Source organism: Andrographis paniculata, unplaced genomic scaffold (genome assembly GCF_009805555.1).
Source record: "Andrographis paniculata isolate CXL003 unplaced genomic scaffold, ASM980555v1 Contig79END, whole genome shotgun sequence".
In the NCBI taxonomy this organism is placed as follows: domain Eukaryota; kingdom Viridiplantae; phylum Streptophyta; class Magnoliopsida; order Lamiales; family Acanthaceae; genus Andrographis; species Andrographis paniculata.
The window spans coordinates 155009-175451 of record NW_026137616.1 but is presented as its reverse complement, the minus strand read 5'-3'; the positions used below and the strand labels follow the sequence as shown (position 1 = coordinate 175451).

The 20443-nt window shown below is 40.1% G+C and overlaps 6 protein-coding genes across 14 annotated transcripts; 5 read left to right on the top strand and 1 right to left on the bottom strand.

Annotated features, from left to right (window-relative positions):
* The first annotated feature begins 624 nt into the window (after positions 1–624).
* On the top strand, positions 625–3234 carry LOC127240101 (subtilisin-like protease 3). Its single transcript, XM_051258568.1, has one exon. It carries the CDS (start codon positions 680–682, stop codon positions 3014–3016), a length of 2337 nt encoding a protein of 778 aa, XP_051114525.1. The 5' UTR covers positions 625–679; the 3' UTR covers positions 3017–3234.
* Positions 3235–3356: 122 nt separating this feature from the next.
* Positions 3357–5704, top strand: LOC127240102 (subtilisin-like protease). The gene has a single exon (XM_051258569.1). It carries the CDS (start codon positions 3404–3406, stop codon positions 5702–5704), a length of 2301 nt encoding a protein of 766 aa, XP_051114526.1. The 5' UTR covers positions 3357–3403.
* A 343-nt stretch (positions 5705–6047) lies between these two features.
* On the bottom strand, positions 6048–12792 carry LOC127240048 (zinc finger CCCH domain-containing protein 45). 8 transcript variants are annotated; one of them, XM_051258481.1, is made up of 10 exons: positions 12616–12792; positions 10831–10931; positions 9377–9463; positions 9234–9302; positions 8790–9041; positions 8632–8708; positions 8127–8484; positions 7504–7560; positions 6420–6481; positions 6048–6343 (listed from the first exon to the last, which is right to left on the bottom strand). In XM_051258481.1, exons 3-10 carry the CDS (start codon positions 9440–9442, stop codon positions 6289–6291), a joined length of 996 nt encoding a protein of 331 aa, XP_051114438.1. In that variant the 5' UTR covers positions 9443–9463; positions 10831–10931; positions 12616–12792; the 3' UTR covers positions 6048–6288. The 8 variants fall into 8 exon arrangements, with proteins under 8 accessions (XP_051114438.1, XP_051114439.1, XP_051114433.1 ...); XM_051258482.1 differs by lacking the exon at positions 10831–10931; XM_051258476.1 differs by having other exon boundaries at positions 9234–9463; positions 10831–10940; positions 12616–12791.
* Positions 12793–13840: 1048 nt separating this feature from the next.
* LOC127240049 (PGR5-like protein 1B, chloroplastic) lies at positions 13841–16371 on the top strand. Of its 2 annotated transcripts, none has more exons than XM_051258483.1 (10): positions 13841–14130; positions 14225–14340; positions 14406–14511; positions 14586–14686; positions 14971–15027; positions 15239–15315; positions 15450–15501; positions 15586–15696; positions 15791–15888; positions 15988–16371. In XM_051258483.1, exons 1-10 carry the CDS (start codon positions 13947–13949, stop codon positions 16055–16057), a joined length of 972 nt encoding a protein of 323 aa, XP_051114440.1. In that variant the 5' UTR covers positions 13841–13946; the 3' UTR covers positions 16058–16371. The 2 variants fall into 2 exon arrangements, with proteins under 2 accessions (XP_051114440.1, XP_051114441.1); XM_051258484.1 differs by having other exon boundaries at positions 13842–14130; positions 14406–14502.
* A 229-nt stretch (positions 16372–16600) lies between these two features.
* LOC127240052 (putative expansin-A30) lies at positions 16601–17783 on the top strand. The gene is made up of 2 exons (XM_051258486.1): positions 16601–16857; positions 16942–17783. The coding sequence occupies exons 1-2, from the start codon at positions 16683–16685 to the stop codon at positions 17568–17570; spliced, it is 804 nt and encodes a 267-aa protein (XP_051114443.1). The 5' UTR covers positions 16601–16682; the 3' UTR covers positions 17571–17783.
* A 953-nt stretch (positions 17784–18736) lies between these two features.
* On the top strand, positions 18737–20054 carry LOC127240050 (uncharacterized). Its single transcript, XM_051258485.1, has one exon. It carries the CDS (start codon positions 18886–18888, stop codon positions 19825–19827), a length of 942 nt encoding a protein of 313 aa, XP_051114442.1. The 5' UTR covers positions 18737–18885; the 3' UTR covers positions 19828–20054.
* The last annotated feature ends 389 nt before the right edge of the window (positions 20055–20443 follow it).

The window sequence follows — 20443 nt, the reverse complement described above, 5'->3', positions numbered from 1 at the left end:
TTATAGATAACATAATTTTTAATATGTACTTAGACTACTATTAGTATATCTATAGTTCAAGCTTTTACTTTGGATAAGTTACCTAATGATATAATTTTCTTATCTACGTTAATTTAATTGTATATAATTAGATTTGGGGTCTTTATTAATTAAGTTTCTTTCAATACTTGGAAATTTTAAGAATTGACATTAGAAATAATAATGCACTTAGCTAAGCTAAGATTGTGATGTTTGCTTGTATTTTGAATTTGACAAAACTTCAAGAAAAACATATGTATTAAAGAATTATTTTTAAAAGATAAAAAAATATTTATATTATAATTTAGGTGATGCATAAACAAAATTCAAAACATAAACAAACACAATTCGTCCGAATGACTCAAAAACTTATAAAAAGTATTAAGCTAATAAACTAAATTGATCACATCTTGCACCAAAGTCTATTATTACTATTTCAAATGAACAATAAAATAAAATTATGAAAAAAGACTCCAGCAAATCCAACATAAGAGACTTGTTAACCTTCAAATTGCAATTTACAATTGCACAAAATACCCAGTCACCAACTAACACACGTACTCAACAAATAAATTAATCTCCACTCACTTAATCCCTGAAGTTCAATCAATACCAGTTCAATATCTTACCTCATGAACACAATTTTTACCATTTCAATACAATGCACAGGACTATTATATATTTATATTACGACTTTAAACTGCACATGAAATTAAGCTACCATCACTGCACTAAAAACATGGAATTTAGAATTGTCCTAATTTTTGCATTCTTGGCCTTGCTGTTGATGCAAGGACAAGCAGGAGGAGGATCATTGGCACTTGCAGCAGATCAGGAAGATGATAATAATAATGGTGATGCTTATCTGGACACGTATATTGTCCACGTGGACATTCCCGACAACATCCTGTTTGGGAGCTCCGAGGATGACGTGGAAAGATGGTACCATTCATTTCTTGCCAAATGCTTGCCTGCTTCGGAATCGGATGCCAATGCCAAGTCTAGAATGGTCTACACCTACAAGAATGTCATCAGAGGATTTGCGGCGAGGCTGACGCCGGAGGAATTCTCCGCCATTAATGACCACGAGGAATTGATGCACGCCCGCCCACAGCGGATGCTGCCGCTGCACACAACCCACACGCCGGCGTTCCTCGGCCTGCAGCAGGGCGCCGGCCTGTGGAAGGATTCCAACCTTGGACAGGGCATAGTCATCGGGGTCATCGACACGGGCGTGTTCCCCGACCACCCCTCCTTCGCCGACCAAGGAATGCCGCCGCCGCCGCCGAAATGGAAGGGCGCCTGCCAGTTCAATTTCACGGCGTGCAACAACAAGCTCATCGGCGCCAGGTACTTCACCATCGGCGAAGGCACGCCGATGGACGGCGACGGCCATGGTACGCACACCGCAGGCACTGCAGCCGGGAACTTTGTTCCCGGCGCCTCCATCTTCGGCCAGGCCAATGGCACCGCCGCTGGAATCGCACCACGAGCCCATTTAGCTGTTTACAAAGTCTGCACCGATGGAAGGGACTGTTCGGAAAGCGACGTCCTTGCCGCCATGGACGCTGCCATAGACGACGGCGTCGACGTTCTTTCCATCTCCCTCGGCTGGAGTTCAGTCCCGTTTGCGTTTGACGCCGTTGCGCTTGGCGCTTTCAGCGCCGCACAGAAAGGCATATTCGTGAGCTGCTCTGCTATGAACCGCGGCCCGGCGCTGGCAACGCTGTCGAACGAGGCGCCGTGGATTCTGACAGTCGGAGCAAGCACCGTCGACCGGAAGTTTAAAGCCACAATTGGTCTGGGAAACAAATTGGAGATCGACGGCGAGTGCATCGTTCAACCCAACAACTTCGCGCAGTCACAACTGCCTCTCGTCTTCCCCGGCGACTCTTGTTCTTTGAAGGCTCTGACCGTAGCCAATGTTACAGGGAAAATCGCAGTCTGCGAGAAAGACGACTACACACTTCTGGCCACTCTCAGAGCCATTAAAGCAGTCAATGGTGCAGCACTTATTCTAATAGCTCCTGAGGAAGATGGAGTCACCAAATTGCTGCTGCACATTCTCGAACCCGCCATAGAAATCAGTCACGCCGACGGCTTGAAGCTCATATCCTACATAAATTCCACCGCCAATCCCACGGCGGCGCTGTCCTTTCAAGGGACTGTCATCGGGGACAGCCATGCTCCGATCGTGGCTTCTTTTTCTTCCAGAGGTCCAAGCCTGCAGAGCCCGGGGATTCTGAAACCCGACATCGTCGGCCCTGGATCGAACATTCTTGCTGCCTATCCAGTCTCCCTCGAAAACAACACCAACACCAAGCTCAGATTCGCTCTACTTTCCGGCACTTCCATGGCCTGCCCTCATCTCAGCGGCGTAGCCGCTCTGCTCAAAAGCGTGCACCCTGATTGGTCGCCGGCGGCCATTAAATCCGCAATCATGACCTCTGCTGATGTTGTGAACCTCGCCGGAAACCCCATCGAGGATCAGACACTAAAACCGGCTGACGTTTTTGCTGCCGGAGCAGGACATGTGAATCCAACCAGGGCTAGCGATCCAGGGCTTGTTTACGACATCGAACCACAAGACTACATCCCGTATCTGTGTGGACTGCAGTATACGGACAGGGAAGTCGCCATTATTACTCAACAGAAGGTGAACTGCTCGGAGGTGCAGGCTATACCTGAATCCCAGCTTAATTATCCTTCGTTCTCCATCATATTTGGACAGGAAGTTCAGACATACTCCAGGATGGCTACCAATGTTGGCCCAGCGACCTCGACTTACACTGTCAAGATTCTTGCACCTGTAGGAGTTAAAGTCAGTGTGATTCCTGAGAAACTTGAATTCACAGAGATGAACCAGAAGCTGCCATACCAAGTGACATTCACGAGACTTCCATTGAATGAAACCGTGGATTATACTCAAGGTTTTCTGGTGTGGACGATGGGGAAGTACGCTGTTCGGAGCCCCATTGTTGCAATAATGGATGACTGAATGGATCGGGTCAGGCCGGGCTTGAATTTCGATCATGTTTTGTCAGCTTACCTTTTGTTTCCATCACAAGAATAAATCCCTGTTTGGCAACTTCTGTTCACGTATGTACGTATGTTCTAAATAAATATTAGCCCTGAATCATTTGTACAGACACAAAGTGTTGTAAAATTGGATATCAACAGACTGCAGATATGGTAATTCCAGATAACGGAACAAACACAAGACTGCATCATTGTTACCTAAGAACAATCAATCTATCAATTTATCCTTCTTGTTATCATCATCATCCCCATCATTATCTTCAGCGATGATTCCAATTTATTTGATGCTGGCAAAACCTCTTTGTAACCTCCCCCACACCAAACACACACAGCTATATATATATATATGTGGATACATGCATTCTTGAGTTGTGAGCAACTAACCATGTCTAGATCATTCTCAAGCATGGCTCTGATCATAGGCACTTTCTGTGCCATTTGCCTCTTGTTTTCATATCCATCAATGGCTGAAGAGATAAGTAATGAAAGTGCAGAAAAGAGTAGCCTAGAGACATACATTGTTCATCTGAAAGTTCCAAATAATGCCCATGTTTTTGCTGACTCTGATGAGCTAAAGAGCTGGCACCACTCTTTCCTCCCGGAGAGCTCGGATCGACTGGTTCACTCGTATCGCAATGTCATGGCTGGCTTCGCTGCAAAGCTGACCCCTGAAGAAGTGAAAGAGATGGAGAAAAAGGACGGATTTGTTGCAGCCAGGCGACCGCGAATGCTGCCTCTGCACACAACTCATAGCCCTAATTTCTTGGGGCTGCACCTCAACTCCGGACTCTGGAACACCTCCAACTACGGCGAAGGCGTCATTATTGGTGTCCTCGACACCGGAATCGCGCCAGGTCACCTGTCATTCTTCGATGATCAAGCTATGCCGCCTCCACCTGCCAAGTGGAAGGGGACGTGCCAGTTCAGAGATGCGTGCAACAACAAGCTCATCGGTGCGAAGAATTTCGTCAGCGGACAGCCAGGTCCACCACTCGACGATGATGGCCATGGAACTCACACTGCCAGCACCGCTGCCGGAAACTTTGTTCTTGACGCCAGTGTATTTGGCTTGGACAATGGTGTAGCCGTCGGCATGGCACCCCGAGCTCATCTAGCTATTTACAAAGTATGTTCTGAAATCGATTGCGCCGAGTCCGACATTTTAGCAGCTATGGATGCTGCAATCGAAGATGGTGTTGATGTACTTTCCCTGTCCCTTGGCGGAGGCTCGGTTGCTTTCTTCGAAGACGCCATTGCTGTCGGCGCCTTCGCCGCCATTCAGAAGGGAATTTTTGTGAGCTGCTCAGCCGGCAATGGAGGGCCTGTCAGCTCCTCATTGTCCAACGAGGCGCCGTGGATTCTCACCGTCGGCGCAAGCACCATTGATAGGGATGTAGTAGCTTCAGCAGCATTAGGCAATTCAGAGACATACGAAGGGGAGTCACTTTTCCAGCCTGGTAACTTTTCGTCGGTGAAGTACCTCCCTCTGGTTTACGCCGGCGGCGCCGGCGGAAATGCGACCACCGCATTGTGCGGGCCCGGATCGCTCGACGGCATTGATGTCAAAGGGAAAGCTGTGCTGTGCCTGAGAGGAGGTGGGTTCGGACGCATCGAGAAGGGGCAGACTGTGAAGGACGCCGGCGGCGCAGCCATGATTCTGATGAACGACGAGATCGACGGCTACTCCACCATAGCCGATCCACATGTGCTTCCGGCGACTCACGTGAGTTACGCTGCCGGAGAAAATATCAGAGCCTACATAAACTCGACGACGAATCCAACGGCTGCCATCGTGTTCCACGGCACGAAGATAGGCGATCCGACGGCGCCGATGGTGGCGTCGTTCTCTTCCAGAGGACCTAATTTGGCAAGTCCGGGGATCCTCAAACCCGACATCATCGGCCCCGGCGTCAGCATCCTCGCAGCCTGGCCTGTGTCCGTCGACAACTTCACTAACGAGAAGGCGACCTTCAACGTGATTTCAGGGACATCAATGTCGTGCCCTCACCTCAGCGGCATTGCTGCACTGCTCAAAAGCGCGCACCCCGACTGGTCCCCCGCGGCGATCAAATCCGCCATCATGACCACCGCCACTCAGACGACGGTGAACGCTTCCGCCATAATGGATGAGCGACACCTTCCGGCCGACGTATTCGCCGTCGGATCAGGGCACGTGAATCCGGCGAAAGCAAGCGATCCGGGGCTGATTTACGATCTCGAGCCAGAAGACTACATTCCATACCTGTGCGGATTAGGATACACGGACAAGGAGATAGAAGTGATAGTGCAGCAGGAAGTTTCGTGCGCGAATGGGACGAGCATATCCGAGGCAGAGCTCAACTACCCGTCGTTCTCGTTTGAGCTGGGGGATTCTGTGAAAACGTACACGAGAACAGTGACAAATGTTGGTGAAGCAAAATCGAGGTACGATTCGGTGATCGACGTGCATTCGGTTCCGGGATTTGGTGTGAGTGTAGCGCCGGGGACTCTGGAATTCAGTCGAGTGGGGGAAAAGATAACATACGAGATCAGCTTCAACAGAGTCGGTGGTGCGCCGACGGCGAATGCGACTTTCGTCCAAGGCGCCCTCATATGGCGCTCCGCCAAGCGTGATGTTAGGGCTCCCATATCAGTGAAGATAGTTTGACCATAACTAAGATTGATTGATTGATTGAAGAAAGATTCAGACATGGTTTTTTTATTTCCATAGCCATTTCACATTTGCAACCAGAAATAAAATAATGTGACGATTCCTTCTCGCAAATGCTCATTTCCTCTTTTTATAGTATTAATTCATAAACAAAAAGAAAAAAAAAAAAGGAAAAAACACGAGTTAAAAATCATTTTGGGAGAGCATACTCAACAAAATGGGGTGATTATTCAGTAGAAGATGAGGTTAAACAGAAACAAACAAGGGCTTAAAAGGCAAGGCAGACTATTTTTATATATGTAGGAGGGAGGGAACTAATTGGCAGATGAATCCAACAAGCTAAGCAGAGAAGGAGATATACATGTTCTTATGTACAAAGTTCATTGCTTACCACAATGATCAAAGTAATGGGGACATATAGCGCAGGTGCTGCGGATCTAGTTATGTTATACAAGAATTAAGCGTCAAACTCCTCCAAGTTTCAGGGCTCAAAGGTGATAAGAGTTTGAAGAGTAATGAAACATTGCAGGTAATGATAGTACAGAACAAATTTGATCGAGACACCCTCCTGTTTATTTCCTTCATTCCAGTGACTGGCTGTAATTCCTTTTCTTTGAACTGCTGGCTGTGTGCCTGCTGAATATGGTAATCGAGTCATCATCTTCATTTACTTTGTAATGTGAGCATAGTAAACAACTGCATTCGTACTTACGAATCCTCAGAGCGTTCTTTACTTGATGATGACTTCTGCAAGCTGGATGACCTTCCAGAGGCCTGTAAAATAGGCATCAACATCAACTGGTTAGTTCATGCTCAGCTTAAATTTCTACTTAAGATTTTGATCGTGCTTCCAAAAACATTATCAGTGAGGTAAATCCTGATCTTCTTGACCGATAGATACGATAAGCTCCTGAAATTCACATAGAACCTAGGTGTCTGCAACTTCATCTTCTACACACTAAAGAACATTCACAAAATTGAGACACGCAGACAGGGTTTTTAACCAAAGTGTGTCTTTTGCTTCTTCCAGAATCCATTTATAGGCATGCGTTATACATAGCATATAAATTATTGGCTCTAGGGACATGTTACTTTAATCAATGGGATAAGCTATGTTATGCCATTTTCTAAATTGAATTAATTCATCCTATATCGCAAGAGCATCATGCAATCAAACCATATGATAGGATATGAATGTACCAGTTCATCCAATTACACACTTTAACCTCAACATTCCTGTGTAAGTCAACAACCATGATAAAACCCACGCAAGAACATTATTCAGACTATTGATATGGTCAAACCCACTGCTTTGGGTTGAACACATGTTTCCAGAAGACATGAAACAAGATCGTCATTGAACAAATCAATATTCCATCATATCTGAGACAAACTATACAGATCATAGATTCAAAAGTTGTCATTAAATTCGAAATATATTTAGGCACAAAGTGGCTTGGGAACTCCACTATGCCTTGCAGAATGATTCCTCTAGTATTATGACCTTTACCAACAAATATCGATGCTGTCCATAGATCATACTATTTAGTGTACTGCACTTCACCTGACTCTCTACAGTTCCATTGCATGCGATCAAAGTAGAAGTTTATGTAATATGCATCACCAGGCTTACAAATATTTTGATTAAGTTCTGTCTTCTAAAAGATGGAATAGAATAGCCGAGATCATAATGCCAAACCAATTTTTTTTACTGGTGATAAATATCAGAACTGTCATTGAGAAAGAACACTAATGATTACAAGAGTAACTGTAATAAGAAGTATAGATATACTAACAGAGTGAAGAAATCTTTTGCTTCCTTGAGCATGAGCTTCTAGATATTCTTCATATGTCTGCATCATAAAACATAAATTTCAATCATCAGACAGATCTCATCTCAAATCCTTAACCCTGGCAAGTCAACAATGCGCACTAAAGACAACTCAGAAATGCAGGTAAATTACGGCAGACATCAGCCAAGACCACAACATAATGTAGGAATTGTGTAGCATAAATAAACAAATTTATCACCAAAGGAATGGAAGACAGAAAGCAAAATGCATCATTTTCGTTGAGGCACTGTAAGTAGATCAAACAAGGAGAACAAAGTAGCCATGCAATAATTATAAAAATAACAACAACAAAACAAAAAGAAAGGTAGAGATACGATGAATTTTCTACTTGCAACATTAAACATGAAATGCAATCCACGGAAATATTAACTCATCAGAAGAGAAGAACAAATAATATTGTTGAAAAAATTGATAGAATATTAAATTCTGATCCAAAATACTTTCAATCTGAACTGAAAGGTCCAAAGACCATGCCATAAAACAGTACCCAATAAACACGATTATAAGCAATGAGCTCTAATGCAGCAACATGGTGACTAATAAAGCTGAACATGAGATATAGATACCATTTCGAGTATATCATCTTCAGTGAGAGTTCCAGTAACAGGGATTCTTGTCCCTGACAAGCCCCAACTATTAGTTTGAGAAGTAATGTCAATCCCGCTTGTCATGCTTCCATTAATTTGACAGTGTTTTGATTGTTTTACATTGATTGCCGCATGAACAAATGAGGAATTACTATACATTACACTGGCACTCTGGTGAGGCAACTGAAGTCTACTTTCCTCAGCTTGAAGTTGATATAATAAAGACGGATAAAGCAAGGGTGCCATTTGTATAGGAGGCCCATTAAAATCCTCATCTTTTATGCAAGGCTCTTCATAAGGTCTTCTTGCAGAAAAATTCTCCCCAGATATCTCATCCCTTCATTAAATAATATACATTATAATAATGAACAAATAAAAAGTAAAGGTAGCCAGTTATATACAGAATAGTAATGCCTTACATATTAAATTTTAAATTATGCCAGAATAACAATGAATTAAATAGATAATTAGCCAAAAACTACACCTTTTTAAGTAAACTTCCATATCACCTCCCTCATTAAGAAGTTCACAAAGAGCTTTACCAATATCCTCAGGCAGCTCCTGGAAAATAAATAACCTGGTCATACCTCCCTTCACTTAGTCCTTAATCCTAAGGCTCTTCAGAGCTGGAACATGTGATACCTGACAATCTCTGCTGATTTTGACAGGTTTGAAGCCATTCAATGGATTTTTCAGATGGAGAGTCTTCTGAAAAGGTAAGTCATGTAAACACAGCCATTTGACTTTAAAGGTGCGTCCCCAAGAATTATTTTTCCCACTGCCTTGACTCCAAATATTATCCCTCCTCCTACCTATGGAAGACATCATTTGGGCATACCCTTGGAAGAACCCACTCATGTTGACGCTAAATATAAGAATTACCTTGCCAGAGTTCTGCATAATCACTTAAATTACATTACTGTGCGATTGTTTCTAGCCACTTTTCAGTTGAAAATAACTCTAGCACTTCAAACAGTATGATATTCATATAAGCTCATGCTATGTATAGTACATATAGGTTCAAAATAAGCTGCTAAGAATCATATCACATGAACTGAAGAAATAAAAATAAATAGACAGCGTTACTTGAAAAGCTTCTGCAAGAATGGGCTCATTCATTGCCTGAGTTGCCCAAATGCCGTTCTTTACAGACAACTGTATATTTTCATGATTCAAGCTCTTGATAATAAAATATCTTGTATTATTCAATTTATCCTTCTTCATCTCACTTGATGTTTCCACCCGATCGTGGGAATGCATTTTCTCTTCTTTCCCTGAGCGGCACATTGTCTCATTTGATCTACCCTTTGGGATCACTGCAAAAGTATTCCATATATATCATTTAGAAAGATCATTTCATAAATCATAACTCAGTAACTGTGATTTGAGACTAAGTAAACAAGTAACTGCAACAGGAGCTACAAATCAGCACCACAACAATACTATAATTGTCTGATCTCACAAACATAGGCATCCTTAATCAGACTATAGTCATCTACATTGAACTGTCCACAAGCACTGTGTTTTTATATCTATTGTAGAAATATAACTTACTATTAAATAAATTGCTTCAGATAAGGCAGGCAGTAATCAAATTTAAAAATAAACAGTTCAAAGTGAAATTGTACTATTTTATGTGCATTAGAAAAAGTGGCAAAACAGCAGGAAAGAAACATCTTGGAGATCTTTATAGGATATGTATTCACTTTTTATAATGCCATGACAAGATATATCCCCAGTCTACCAGCCAACCTAACTCAACTCTACTTAGACCACAGTTTAGTTAAAAACTCAATATCAATGCCACCGTAAATGAATGCTTAGGCACCAAATATTATATGATTCCATAGACATTGAATGCAATATGATTTTTTTTTTTTACATGTAAGGCAAATTATAGTGCCAAACTATGTATGTTAGAAACAATTATGAAATACAAAAAATGTTGAATTATATTAGTTCGACAAAAATAACTTGATGGTGAGCAACCCATTACCATATTTTCAGAACACGGAATTCAACAAATCTACTGCTTCTCAATAATACTATTTGTTATAAATATTCCAATAACTAGACTTTCACTTGGGAAGGTATAACTGTACATAATCTAATGAGCAAATACCGAACAAGCACCCTAAAGCAGTTGATTAACTAGGATCCAGTTCACGTTGAAAGTATGAAACAGGTATTACAGGTATGAATGAGGAATTATGCAGGATCACATGGACCATTACATTCTTTGCCATCCAACTTACAGACAAGTACATAAACTCATGTGATGTGAACCTCCTCCCTAAGCTAAACCTACTTCAAACACTCGCACAGGGTATACCTTTGGTGAACTGGAAATCCCACTCTGATAGCTCTTTGCAATGATCCAATACATCTCAAACAAATATGTTACTTGAGATGAAGCAAGATTAGCTGTATAAGTTGATTAAGAGTTCCCTGGCCACTATGGGTTTTTAGCCTAATTAAATTTACAATCATTAATCGATGACCTATGAGTTTGTTAGGCATCAATCCCAGATCAGGAAAATTGACAAACTCAATATTAGAACATAGAACTTCACTGACAGCAGCAATTAGGACTTAAGAAGGTCCCAGAAACTCATAGCAATCATCTACCATAGAACAATTACAAGCTCGAGATTGTAAATATAGAGAAAAACAAGAACTCCACCTGAATCATGCAAGTTCATGTCCTTTTTTATTCAGTCACTGATGAATGCACTGAAAGCTTCCAAACTCTGAGGAAGCAGAACAGCCGAACCCTACTGAGACCTACAAAATCTATCAGAACAACATAAAGAAGAAGGAAAATATGGAATTCATTTACAGCACAAATCCCCTACCAAGAGTTGAGGTGGGGGGCAAAACAGCAAAAAAAGTTGTTTTGAGCAGAATTCAACCGGAAAACACTAAATGCCTCTTTAAAGCTAATATTATTGGTTCATTATGCAGATAAATAATTTATATTACCCATGAAATCTATGCTCAGCTAAAAAACTACGTCCAACAGGAAATATATATATATATATACATACAGTTAAAATACTCAATAATGGCAATACATTACTGTAAAAAATCGACAAGGGATATAATACAACAGTTGAAGGGCAGAAACCAACAGTATGTCAACTTGAGATTGAATCTCGGTTACAGCTTCACTGTCAACCAAGGCTGCCCCTTGTACTATTTTAATTTTGGCAAAGATAAGTCCTCTGTATTAAGACAACTACATTTCCGCCCCACAATTGCTCTTGAACTAAGTTTGAACATCCTTGACATATCAACAAATATCAAAAACTGGTCTATACTCCAAGCACTAATATATCCTAGAATGGCCAACATTAAGGAAACAAAAGAACAGAAGAAACATATTCATAAATACAGAAACTATGGGTTCACAAGAGCATGACCCCAAAAAAGATAATCTTTGGAGTTTTAATCAGACAATAATTAGGATGCTAAGTAATAAAAGCAACTACAAAGATCCTTATAGAGACAAGTTCTTTTATCCTTAGGCTATGTAGTCTGTACTTGAGCTCTAGCTCTAAGTAATACCATTAAAACCAATACCCACATAACCATCAAAGAACATCCAATTACATATGCTAAACCATATTACATGCATTAAGTAGACAATGTTAATTATTAGCATAAAAAAGCAAAGAAAATAAATAAATACATAACTCTAAATTTTGATGAACTAAACCTTAATTTAACCCTTGTCCAGAGAGGTTTTCTAAAATCTGCTTTCCATCTATACCTATGTGTTTTTGCCACTAATACTACTGGATTGAAATATGTGCTAGTTTTTGAGCCATGCCTTTCACTCATAAGGATTCAAAAGGTAAGAGTATCAATAGGAACTTACTGTCAGAAGGACTCCCCATTAAACTACAACCTGCTGGCCCTTTTTCTGGCCAGTTTCTCCCATACTTACTGTTTCTGCCTACCCCCATTATGTGTGAATGAAATATTGTTGGCTTCTTATGAACTTAACACCTAATTTTCTCTCATGCACTATTTCTGACTTTCTTCCCATACTTCAAAACAATTTAAAGAACCCACCAAGTTCGCAATGCCTTCACCTCAGATTTTCTACACATAAAACCCACTTTCCTAAATACACAATATCTACTAGAATCCAATTAAATGACATATGCAGCGAATATAAAAACCTCAGTTAATTCCCAACTTTAAAACCATCGCATATAGAGAAATTCGAAGTGAATAAAAAAAGGTATACCATGTTTCCACGGCCACGCTTCGACTAACAGAACCACATCTATTAATAACTTACAGAACAAACCGAAAACAAAGAGTATTCACAGTCACTGCACAGCCTCAACAAAAGAACAGAACAACAGACAGAAATTGGGTAAAAATTAAATGCGCAGAAACACATAGCTACAAGCAGAACTATCAACATCGTTCGTGCACAATCAGAAGGTTGACTCACGCCATTTTAGGCGGCGGAACGCGCGCGGTGTCTGAAATTGGTTAAAAAAGCATGCGCTGCGAAACCGACGGGGAGAGGGGGAGGAACTCGGAGAGATGATAGAGCCAATATGGCTTTGGAGAGGTTAGAGAAAGAATTCAGTCGTCTGCCGAATATTTTTTACCCTAAAATAAATAAATAAAAAAGATTTGTCCAAAATCATTTATAAAGCTTGGAAAGTACTATTCAAATGCCAAGATAATACCAATAATTACTACTGGTTTTATTGCTTTATTATATAAATTTATGAGTAATTTTTTTTAAAATCCTTGCATCACCTATTATAATTATTTCATTAAAAAATCAAAATCCTAGAAAACATTAACAACAAAAAAAACCTTATGATATGTTAATATTTTTTTATATATTATAATTTACAACACTATTGTAAATATGTTTTAATATTATATATTTTTCCTCTAAAATAAATGTATTTAGTGAGCTTTAATTTCGAAATTTACAAATAAATTATTTAGAATCCAAAAAATCAAGTTAGAAATCATATTTGAATTTTACTTTTATTTGGTTGAAAAGTTTAGTTCTAACAATCGTATGTGCTTACAAAAATAAAAATGACAAAATTCTATCAATTGAACCTAAAGATATGTTTAGTTCTGAAAATTGAGGTTAGAGAAATAAAAAATGATCTTATTTCTTTTATTTGATTGATTTAGATAATAAAAAATTGAGAAATAAATCATAATACAGTTAATTTAATATTGATCATTATATTTATTTTTATTTTTTAATACCATTTAATTTTTATAATTTTTTTAAATTATAGTATTATTTTAATTTTACAAAACATGTCATTTTATTTATTATTTAAGTATTTAATTTTTAATATATATTTTAAAAAAAAATAATTATGATTTAATAAATATAATTATAAATTATGAATAGTAAAATACGACTAAAATATATTATTATGTTTTTATAAAAATAATAAATTATGTACGAAAAATATAAAAGAGTTTGATAAATTAAATAAGTTAAAGATAAATATTCCTTGTGTTCAATTTATTGTCCAGTATATTTGTACGATTAGGTAATTGTATTTTTATGAATTAATAAATTTATCTTTAATTAGTAAAGGTTAAAAATAATAAATGAACGAAGATAAAAATATACAACTTAGAAGGGACTATAAAATAATGGTTTTAATCCTTCACGCATTCTGGAAACCGCCTTATCTTCATGTCTGCTTTTGGACATAACCCATCATCAATTTCCGATTGCCTGTTGGCACCTTAAACCTCAAATGCCACCATTTCCAAAACCCCTCCGCCCCAATGGCCTCCAAATTTGGACCCACTTTCGCAGGACTGAGAGTCTTCCCTACACGAGTTAGGAATCCATCATTATGCGTCTCTTCATCGCAGTCTTCTGTTTCCGGAGTTACTTTTGGTGCTAAGAGACTGTCGTTTCCGCGCGAGCTCTTGGTTATTTCACCTAAAGCTACACCCGATCAGTCAGGTAGGGTTTATCCGCTGCCTAAACAAACGGCGATCAGATCAAAATTGTTTCTAAAAAATGAGCATTGGTCGAGTTTGCATCGTGTCTGCTGCAGGTCAGGTCCGAGAAGACGAAATCGTTGATAGCAATGTCTTGCCCTATTGCAACATAGATAGGGATCAGAAGAAGTCTCTGGGGGAGATGGAGCAAGAGTTTCTTCAAGCACTCCAGGTAGAAGTTGGGAATTCTTACCAACAAATTGATTGCACCCTGATTCCTGGGTTGAGTTTATACAGGCCTTCTACTTCGAAGGGAAGTCTATCATGTCGAATGAAGAATTCGATAACCTGAAGGAAGAGCTCATGTGGGAGGGAAGCAGTGTTGTGATGCTAAGTAATCGAAGTAGTGTGTGTTTTAAAATGCTTTCTTGTTTGACGAGGCTCTTCATCTTTGTGTTTGTGATCTGATCTATGCAGGCCCTGATGAGCAGCGTTTTTTGGAAGCTTCCATGGCCTATGCATCTGGAAGCCCGATTATGACAGATGAAGAGTATGATGGACTTAAGCAAAAGCTTAAGGCAAGTTATCAAAAATATAATTGGCAAAGTTTCCAATACCTGAGAAATTGGAAAACAAAAGTTGTTTAATTAAAGTATGCGGTGGCGTGGCCTGGCATTTTTGCGATTATATTGTGTGAAATGTTTAAACAAGTGCCATTTTAGGGATGCCATGTTAAGTGATGCTATTTGCTTTCCCTGTGTATGTCCAGCTTACTTAAGTTTCGTGTTCTTTGGCTTCTTTTTTCTTCGTTTTCATGCCGTTCTTTAATTTGTATTAAAATGTTGAGCATATTTTATTGTAGATGGATGGCAGTGCAATTGTGGTTGAGGGCCCTCGCTGCAGTCTTCGAAGTAGAAAGGTTTGTGGTATTCGTCGTCTTCGACTGTACTACTAATACATGATACTGAAATCACATATGAATTCCAAATCAAAAGTTTGGGTTCACCATGTACACAAGTTCAATAAATTATACTCCTTTTTACTGAATTAATTGTTCGCGCTTAAATCATATATATATATACATATGTATGTCCATCCATTTCTAAAATTTCGTCTTCATTGACCTGCAGATTTACAGCGACCTCTCTGTCGACTATCTTAAGATGTTTCTTCTCAATGTCCCGGCTGCACTCATTGCATTAGTACTGTAAGTGGTGTTATGATTGTTGTATCAGGAGATCAAACTAAAGTGATGTATTCAGATTAACCAAAACAGCTCCATGTATGATCTTCAATTCGATGATGACACAACAAGTCTCAGCCTTTCATTTTGTTTTGCAGGTTCTTCTTTCTTGATGATTTGACTGGATTTAAAATCACCTATCTTTTAGAGGTAATGAAATACCCTTTGGGGAGCGATAGTTGGGGTTTTGCTTGTACATCCTTTTGCAGTAACTATGGAGTTTTGTCATTGCAGCTTCCGGAGCCGTTCAGTTTCATTTTCACATGGTTTGCAGCCTTGCCATTACTACTCTGGTTATCTTTCACAATTACAAACTTTTTCGTGAAAGATTTCTTGATACTAGTGGTAAGAGTTAAGACCATCCCAGAACACTTGCATCCAATCCAAACAATTAAACATGAACACTCATTTCTCCTTGCACTTGCATCCAATCTTTCAGGGACGCTGTCCTAACTGCGGCACAGAAAACAATTCATTCTTTGGTACCATATTGTCTGTACCCAGTGGGGGTTCTGTCAACACAGTAAAATGCTCCAGGTAAGTCGTCGCAGTTTGAGGCTCCAATGCTTTCCTGCTAGAATTCAATCCGCTTTCTGCTGTACTAAATGTTGTTGAAAATGTCGCATTTTTATACAGCTGTGGAACAGAGATGGTGTATGATTCTAAGGCTCGGTTAATTACACTTCCTGATGGCGGTGAAGGATAAGTTCAATCAGTTAGTTTGTAACCTCCGCCATTCCATCGAAAAAGAACATGCCTTGATCCAAATAATTCTGACCGTTCACCTTCTGAGTCATTCCTGTCCATGGAAGCTCAGAGATATCATCTGGAGCTACACGTAAGAAGATCGAAATAGTCTCTGCAAACAGCCTGAGGATCCATAGACGATACTAAAGCTATGCCTGTGGGCTGTCGCTGTATTGTACGTGCTATGTTGTGTTCTTTTGTAAGATTCAGGCAATGGTTCTTTGTTGTCCTGAAATGTTATGATTTCATTCATAATCCATATTTTATTGTCCAGATTAATCGAACATACGTTTTTGTGGGTTGATTTGCCTACCCTCGTAGTTTTCTAAGGTATAAAACAAAACACCAAGAACTTGCCCGCACGTTGTCATATACAACTCGTACGTGTCTGTGGCAAATACGTTTGACTGATGAGAAACATGCAATCCAATATGTTACTGAAGGCCACGATGACTATCACAAGTCCATGTCCTTCAAACTATATATATATATATATATATATGTAAACATCACACTGCAAATCCTACATAGATCGATCAGTATCACAATACATATTTTGCTTAGAAAGACAGGTACACCCATCTATGGCTTCTTTGCTTCATTCATGGCAGCTCTGTTTCCTCCTAGCACTAGCCATGGCCGCCGGCAACGTCGCCGCCGGTGGATATTCACGCCCGGCGGTAAAGGGTTTTCAACCCACCCCATGGACTCTTGCCTATGCCACTTTTTACGGCGACGAAACTGCTTCTGCTACTATGGGTAGGTCGTAGGCCATTATTTTACAATATCGGGTCGGGTCGGGTTTATACTGAATTGTGCGAATTTTTTTTTTATGGGTGACAGGCGGGGCTTGCGGATACGGGAACTTGTTCCAGACCGGGTATGGGACGGATACGGCTGCGCTGAGTTCGGTTCTGTTCAAAAACGGGTACGGGTGCGGGCAGTGCTTCCAGATCCGGTGCGCCAACTCGAAGTGGTGCTACAAAGGGTCGCCGGTCACGACGGTCACCGGAACTAACCTCTGCCCGCCGAATTGGTCGGAAGATTCCAACAACGGCGGGTGGTGCAACCCGCCGCGCACGCACTTCGACATGGCGAAGCCGGCCTTCATGAAGATCGCCGAATGGAAGGCCGGGATCGTTCCCGTCATGTTCCGGCGCGTGCCGTGCACGCGCAAGGGCGGCGTGCGGTTCAGCTTCCAGGGCAACGGCTACTGGCTGCTGGTGTACGTGATGAACGTCGGCGGCGGCGGCGACATCGCCAACATGTGGGTCAAGGGCGGCGGCGGCGCGTGGATCAGCATGAGCCACAACTGGGGAGCTTCTTACCAGGCCTTCGCCACGCTCGCCGGACAACCACTGTCCTTCAAGATAACCTCGTATACGTCCCATGAAACCATCGTCGCTAACAACGTGGCGCCGGCGAACTGGCAGGTGGGGTTGACTTACACTGCCAATGTCAACTTCCGTTGACCCTGATTCTCTCTTCTTTACTCAGGATCGATCGTCTCATATTCACAAGTATAATTATTGCATATCGTTTTTTTTTTTTTTTGGTTTTGAATTCTATATATAAATCTTGTGTCGCTGATTCAAAGAAGTGGCAATTTTACATGTCACGATTGAGGTGGGTTAACTGTACCAAGATTTAATGAATTAGGTTAATTAATCCATGATTATCGTTTTTTTAAGAATAAATAATTTTAATACATTTAAAAGTTGTAATAAGTGAAAACTCTCTATAAATGGATAAACTTGGAAATGAAAATAAAAAATGAGAAATCAGTGAGCAAGCCTTATTGGTAGCAATGTACTAATCTAACAATCATTTTTGGTGTAAGCCAGCCTTGGTTCCCCGAGTCCCACAAATTAATTACTCTCATATCAAGGACGTGCGACATTACTGCAAAATGATTTCACTCATGTGTCCACTTAATATTCTTAACCTTTAAACAAATTATTATTCATCCAATTTCATTCAAATTAGAGGATTGGCCAGAAATTTGAAATAAATAAAGATACACACTTTTTATATAATAATCACAGGTCCCCCTTACTGCAAGCAACATTGATGCAACCTATGCCAAAGCAAAGTGGGCTACATGTAATGAAAAAGATAAAATCCAAATATTATTATCATATTATCTATTTATTTATTTTTATAATACGAGAACTCGTAGCCGTAAAAATTATTATGCAAATTAGACTCTGCGTGACGAATCACACATAGATCTAAAAACTTCAAAATTTGAACCCATAACCTCACGATCAGTAGTTCACTCTCTACTTTCTTACAAATTAGTATATTATATGGAGTATATTATTTGTACTTGTCCGTTATAGTACTAGTACACATATTCGTTATAAGCACGCCATTATCCCTTTTTTCTGTTCCGCCCTAATTTATTTATCCCTTTTGACTTGCAACCAATCATTACCACTCCCACGCTCCCCGAATCATTAATCCCTCCAAAACAAAAAAAAAAAAAAAAAGACACCTTTAATCTGCCTGCATACATTACCTCTGCATTCCAAGCCAAGCATTCTAAACCCATCAATGCCAATATAAATATATAAATATATATATATATATATATATATTATAACACTACTACTTTTCTTAAATATTCTAGAAAAAAACAAAAACAAAATCAGAAATTGAAGCCTCAAGCAAATTTCTTGCATCCAATCTTGTTATGATCCTCATCAACACTTCATCAAAATTCATCCCTTTTCCTCTCATGTTCATGTTTCATCCCAAAAACACCTTCTGCACATCACTCTTTAAATGGCCCTTCTCTTCACCATCTCCTTCTTCATTCTCCTCCTCCTCCTCCTCGCACCTCCGCAACCCGCCGCTGCCGTCGTCGTCGAACCTCAGCCGATCAAGTCGGCGCGCCTCCTTGACCTCGTCATCAGAGACTACACTTTCCGATCATACAACAAGAACTTCAAAACAGGGAAGCTCCACAAAATCAATCTCCCCGCAAACCTCTCCGGCATCGACGTCCTCACCGCTAGGTTCCGCTGCGGCAGCCTCCGCCGTTACGGCGCCCGGATCAAAGAATTCCGGCTAGGCGTCGGCGTCTCCGTCCGCGCCTGCACCAAAAGAGTCATGTTGGTTCGACAAAACCTCGGATCGAATTGGTCTTCCTTATACTACGAAAACTACGAACTCTCGGGCTATCAGCTCATCTCCCCTGTTTTAGGCCTACTCGCATACAACGTCGGCGCTACAACCGCCGCCACCGTTCCCTCCGAGCTCGAAATCCAGGCCGGAAAAAAGCCAATTATCATTGACTTCGGCGGCACTGATCTGATCAACACGTCGTCGTCGTCGCCGGGGATCATTCCTTTGTGCGCGAACTTCGCGCTGGACGGGAAAGTCACGCTGTCAAACCAAGCGAGGCCTAACGTTTGTGTCGCGACGAGAGATGGACATTTCGGGCTAGTCGTGGAGTCACCGTTGATACCGTTGAGACGGAAGGTGAGCAAGTGGAAGATCGCGATTGGGAGCACGATCGGAGCTGCCATGGCGGCGGTTCTGTTGAGCTTGCTGGCGGTTGCGATGCTGGTGAATGCGAAGAAGAAGGCGAGGATGGAGGAGATGGAGAGGAGAGCTTATGAAGAGGAGGCTCTGCAGGTGTCCATGGTTGGACATGTCAGAGCTCTTACGGCGACCAGCACCAGAACTCTGCCTGCAATTGAGCACGATGAGTCTCCTATTTGATTCGATTTGATTTTATGATGATCATCAAGTTCTTTTTTTTTTTTTTTTTTTTTTTTTTTTTTTGGATTTTAGTGTAGATTGTTAGTTCATGTCTGAATCTTTTGCCTTTTTTGGGTTTGTTGTATGAATGTTGGAGCTTAGGAACATCAATGCACTGAAAGATTGACACTGAATCCGATTCATTTCAAGTGTAGGATTTTTGTGGAAATGCTGACGAATTAATCCATCTGTCCTTATATTGAGTAATTGATATCATTTTTAATTTTTATTTGTATCGCATGACAACATATATTTTTCTTCGTTTTTGGATAAAATTATTAAATCAAAATATATTTAATAAATATCAATTAATTTAATTAATTTCATTATATATAATAAATAATATAAAAATAATGATAATATATCAGATATTATTTTTTTTAAAAAAAAATATATTTTCTAGTAAAAGAACATCACTTAAATATTTTAATTTATATTTAAAATTTTATATTTTTTATAAAACTAATTCATATTAAATATAAACAAATAAATATATTTTTTATTTATTTATATTATAAAAAATTTACAAAATAATATACATATTATATATTTTTTTATTTCAATTATATTATTAAAA

Excerpts from the sequence above, each read along its gene's own strand:
- LOC127240101 (XM_051258568.1), top strand. The coding sequence starts at position 680 with ATGCACAGGACTATTATATATTTATATTACGACTTTAAACTGCACATG.
- LOC127240102 (XM_051258569.1), top strand. The coding sequence starts at position 3,404 with ATGTGGATACATGCATTCTTGAGTTGTGAGCAACTAACCATGTCTAGA.
- LOC127240048 (XM_051258476.1), bottom strand. Across the intron at positions 7,561-8,126 it reads AAGATGATATACTCGAAATG|ACATATGAAGAATATCTAGA; the intron begins GTATCTATATCT and ends TTTATGATGCAG. Across the intron at positions 6,482-7,503 it reads GCAAAAGATTTCTTCACTCT|GCCTCTGGAAGGTCATCCAG; the intron begins GTTAGTATATCT and ends CCTATTTTACAG.
- LOC127240049 (XM_051258483.1), top strand. The coding sequence starts at position 13,947 with ATGGCCTCCAAATTTGGACCCACTTTCGCAGGACTGAGAGTCTTCCCT. Across the intron at positions 14,341-14,405 it reads AGTTTCTTCAAGCACTCCAG|GCCTTCTACTTCGAAGGGAA; the intron begins GTAGAAGTTGGG and ends GAGTTTATACAG. Across the intron at positions 15,889-15,987 it reads AACACAGTAAAATGCTCCAG|CTGTGGAACAGAGATGGTGT; the intron begins GTAAGTCGTCGC and ends ATTTTTATACAG.
- LOC127240052 (XM_051258486.1), top strand. The coding sequence starts at position 16,683 with ATGGCTTCTTTGCTTCATTCATGGCAGCTCTGTTTCCTCCTAGCACTA. Across the intron at positions 16,858-16,941 it reads AACTGCTTCTGCTACTATGG|GCGGGGCTTGCGGATACGGG; the intron begins GTAGGTCGTAGG and ends TATGGGTGACAG.
- LOC127240050 (XM_051258485.1), top strand. The coding sequence starts at position 18,886 with ATGGCCCTTCTCTTCACCATCTCCTTCTTCATTCTCCTCCTCCTCCTC.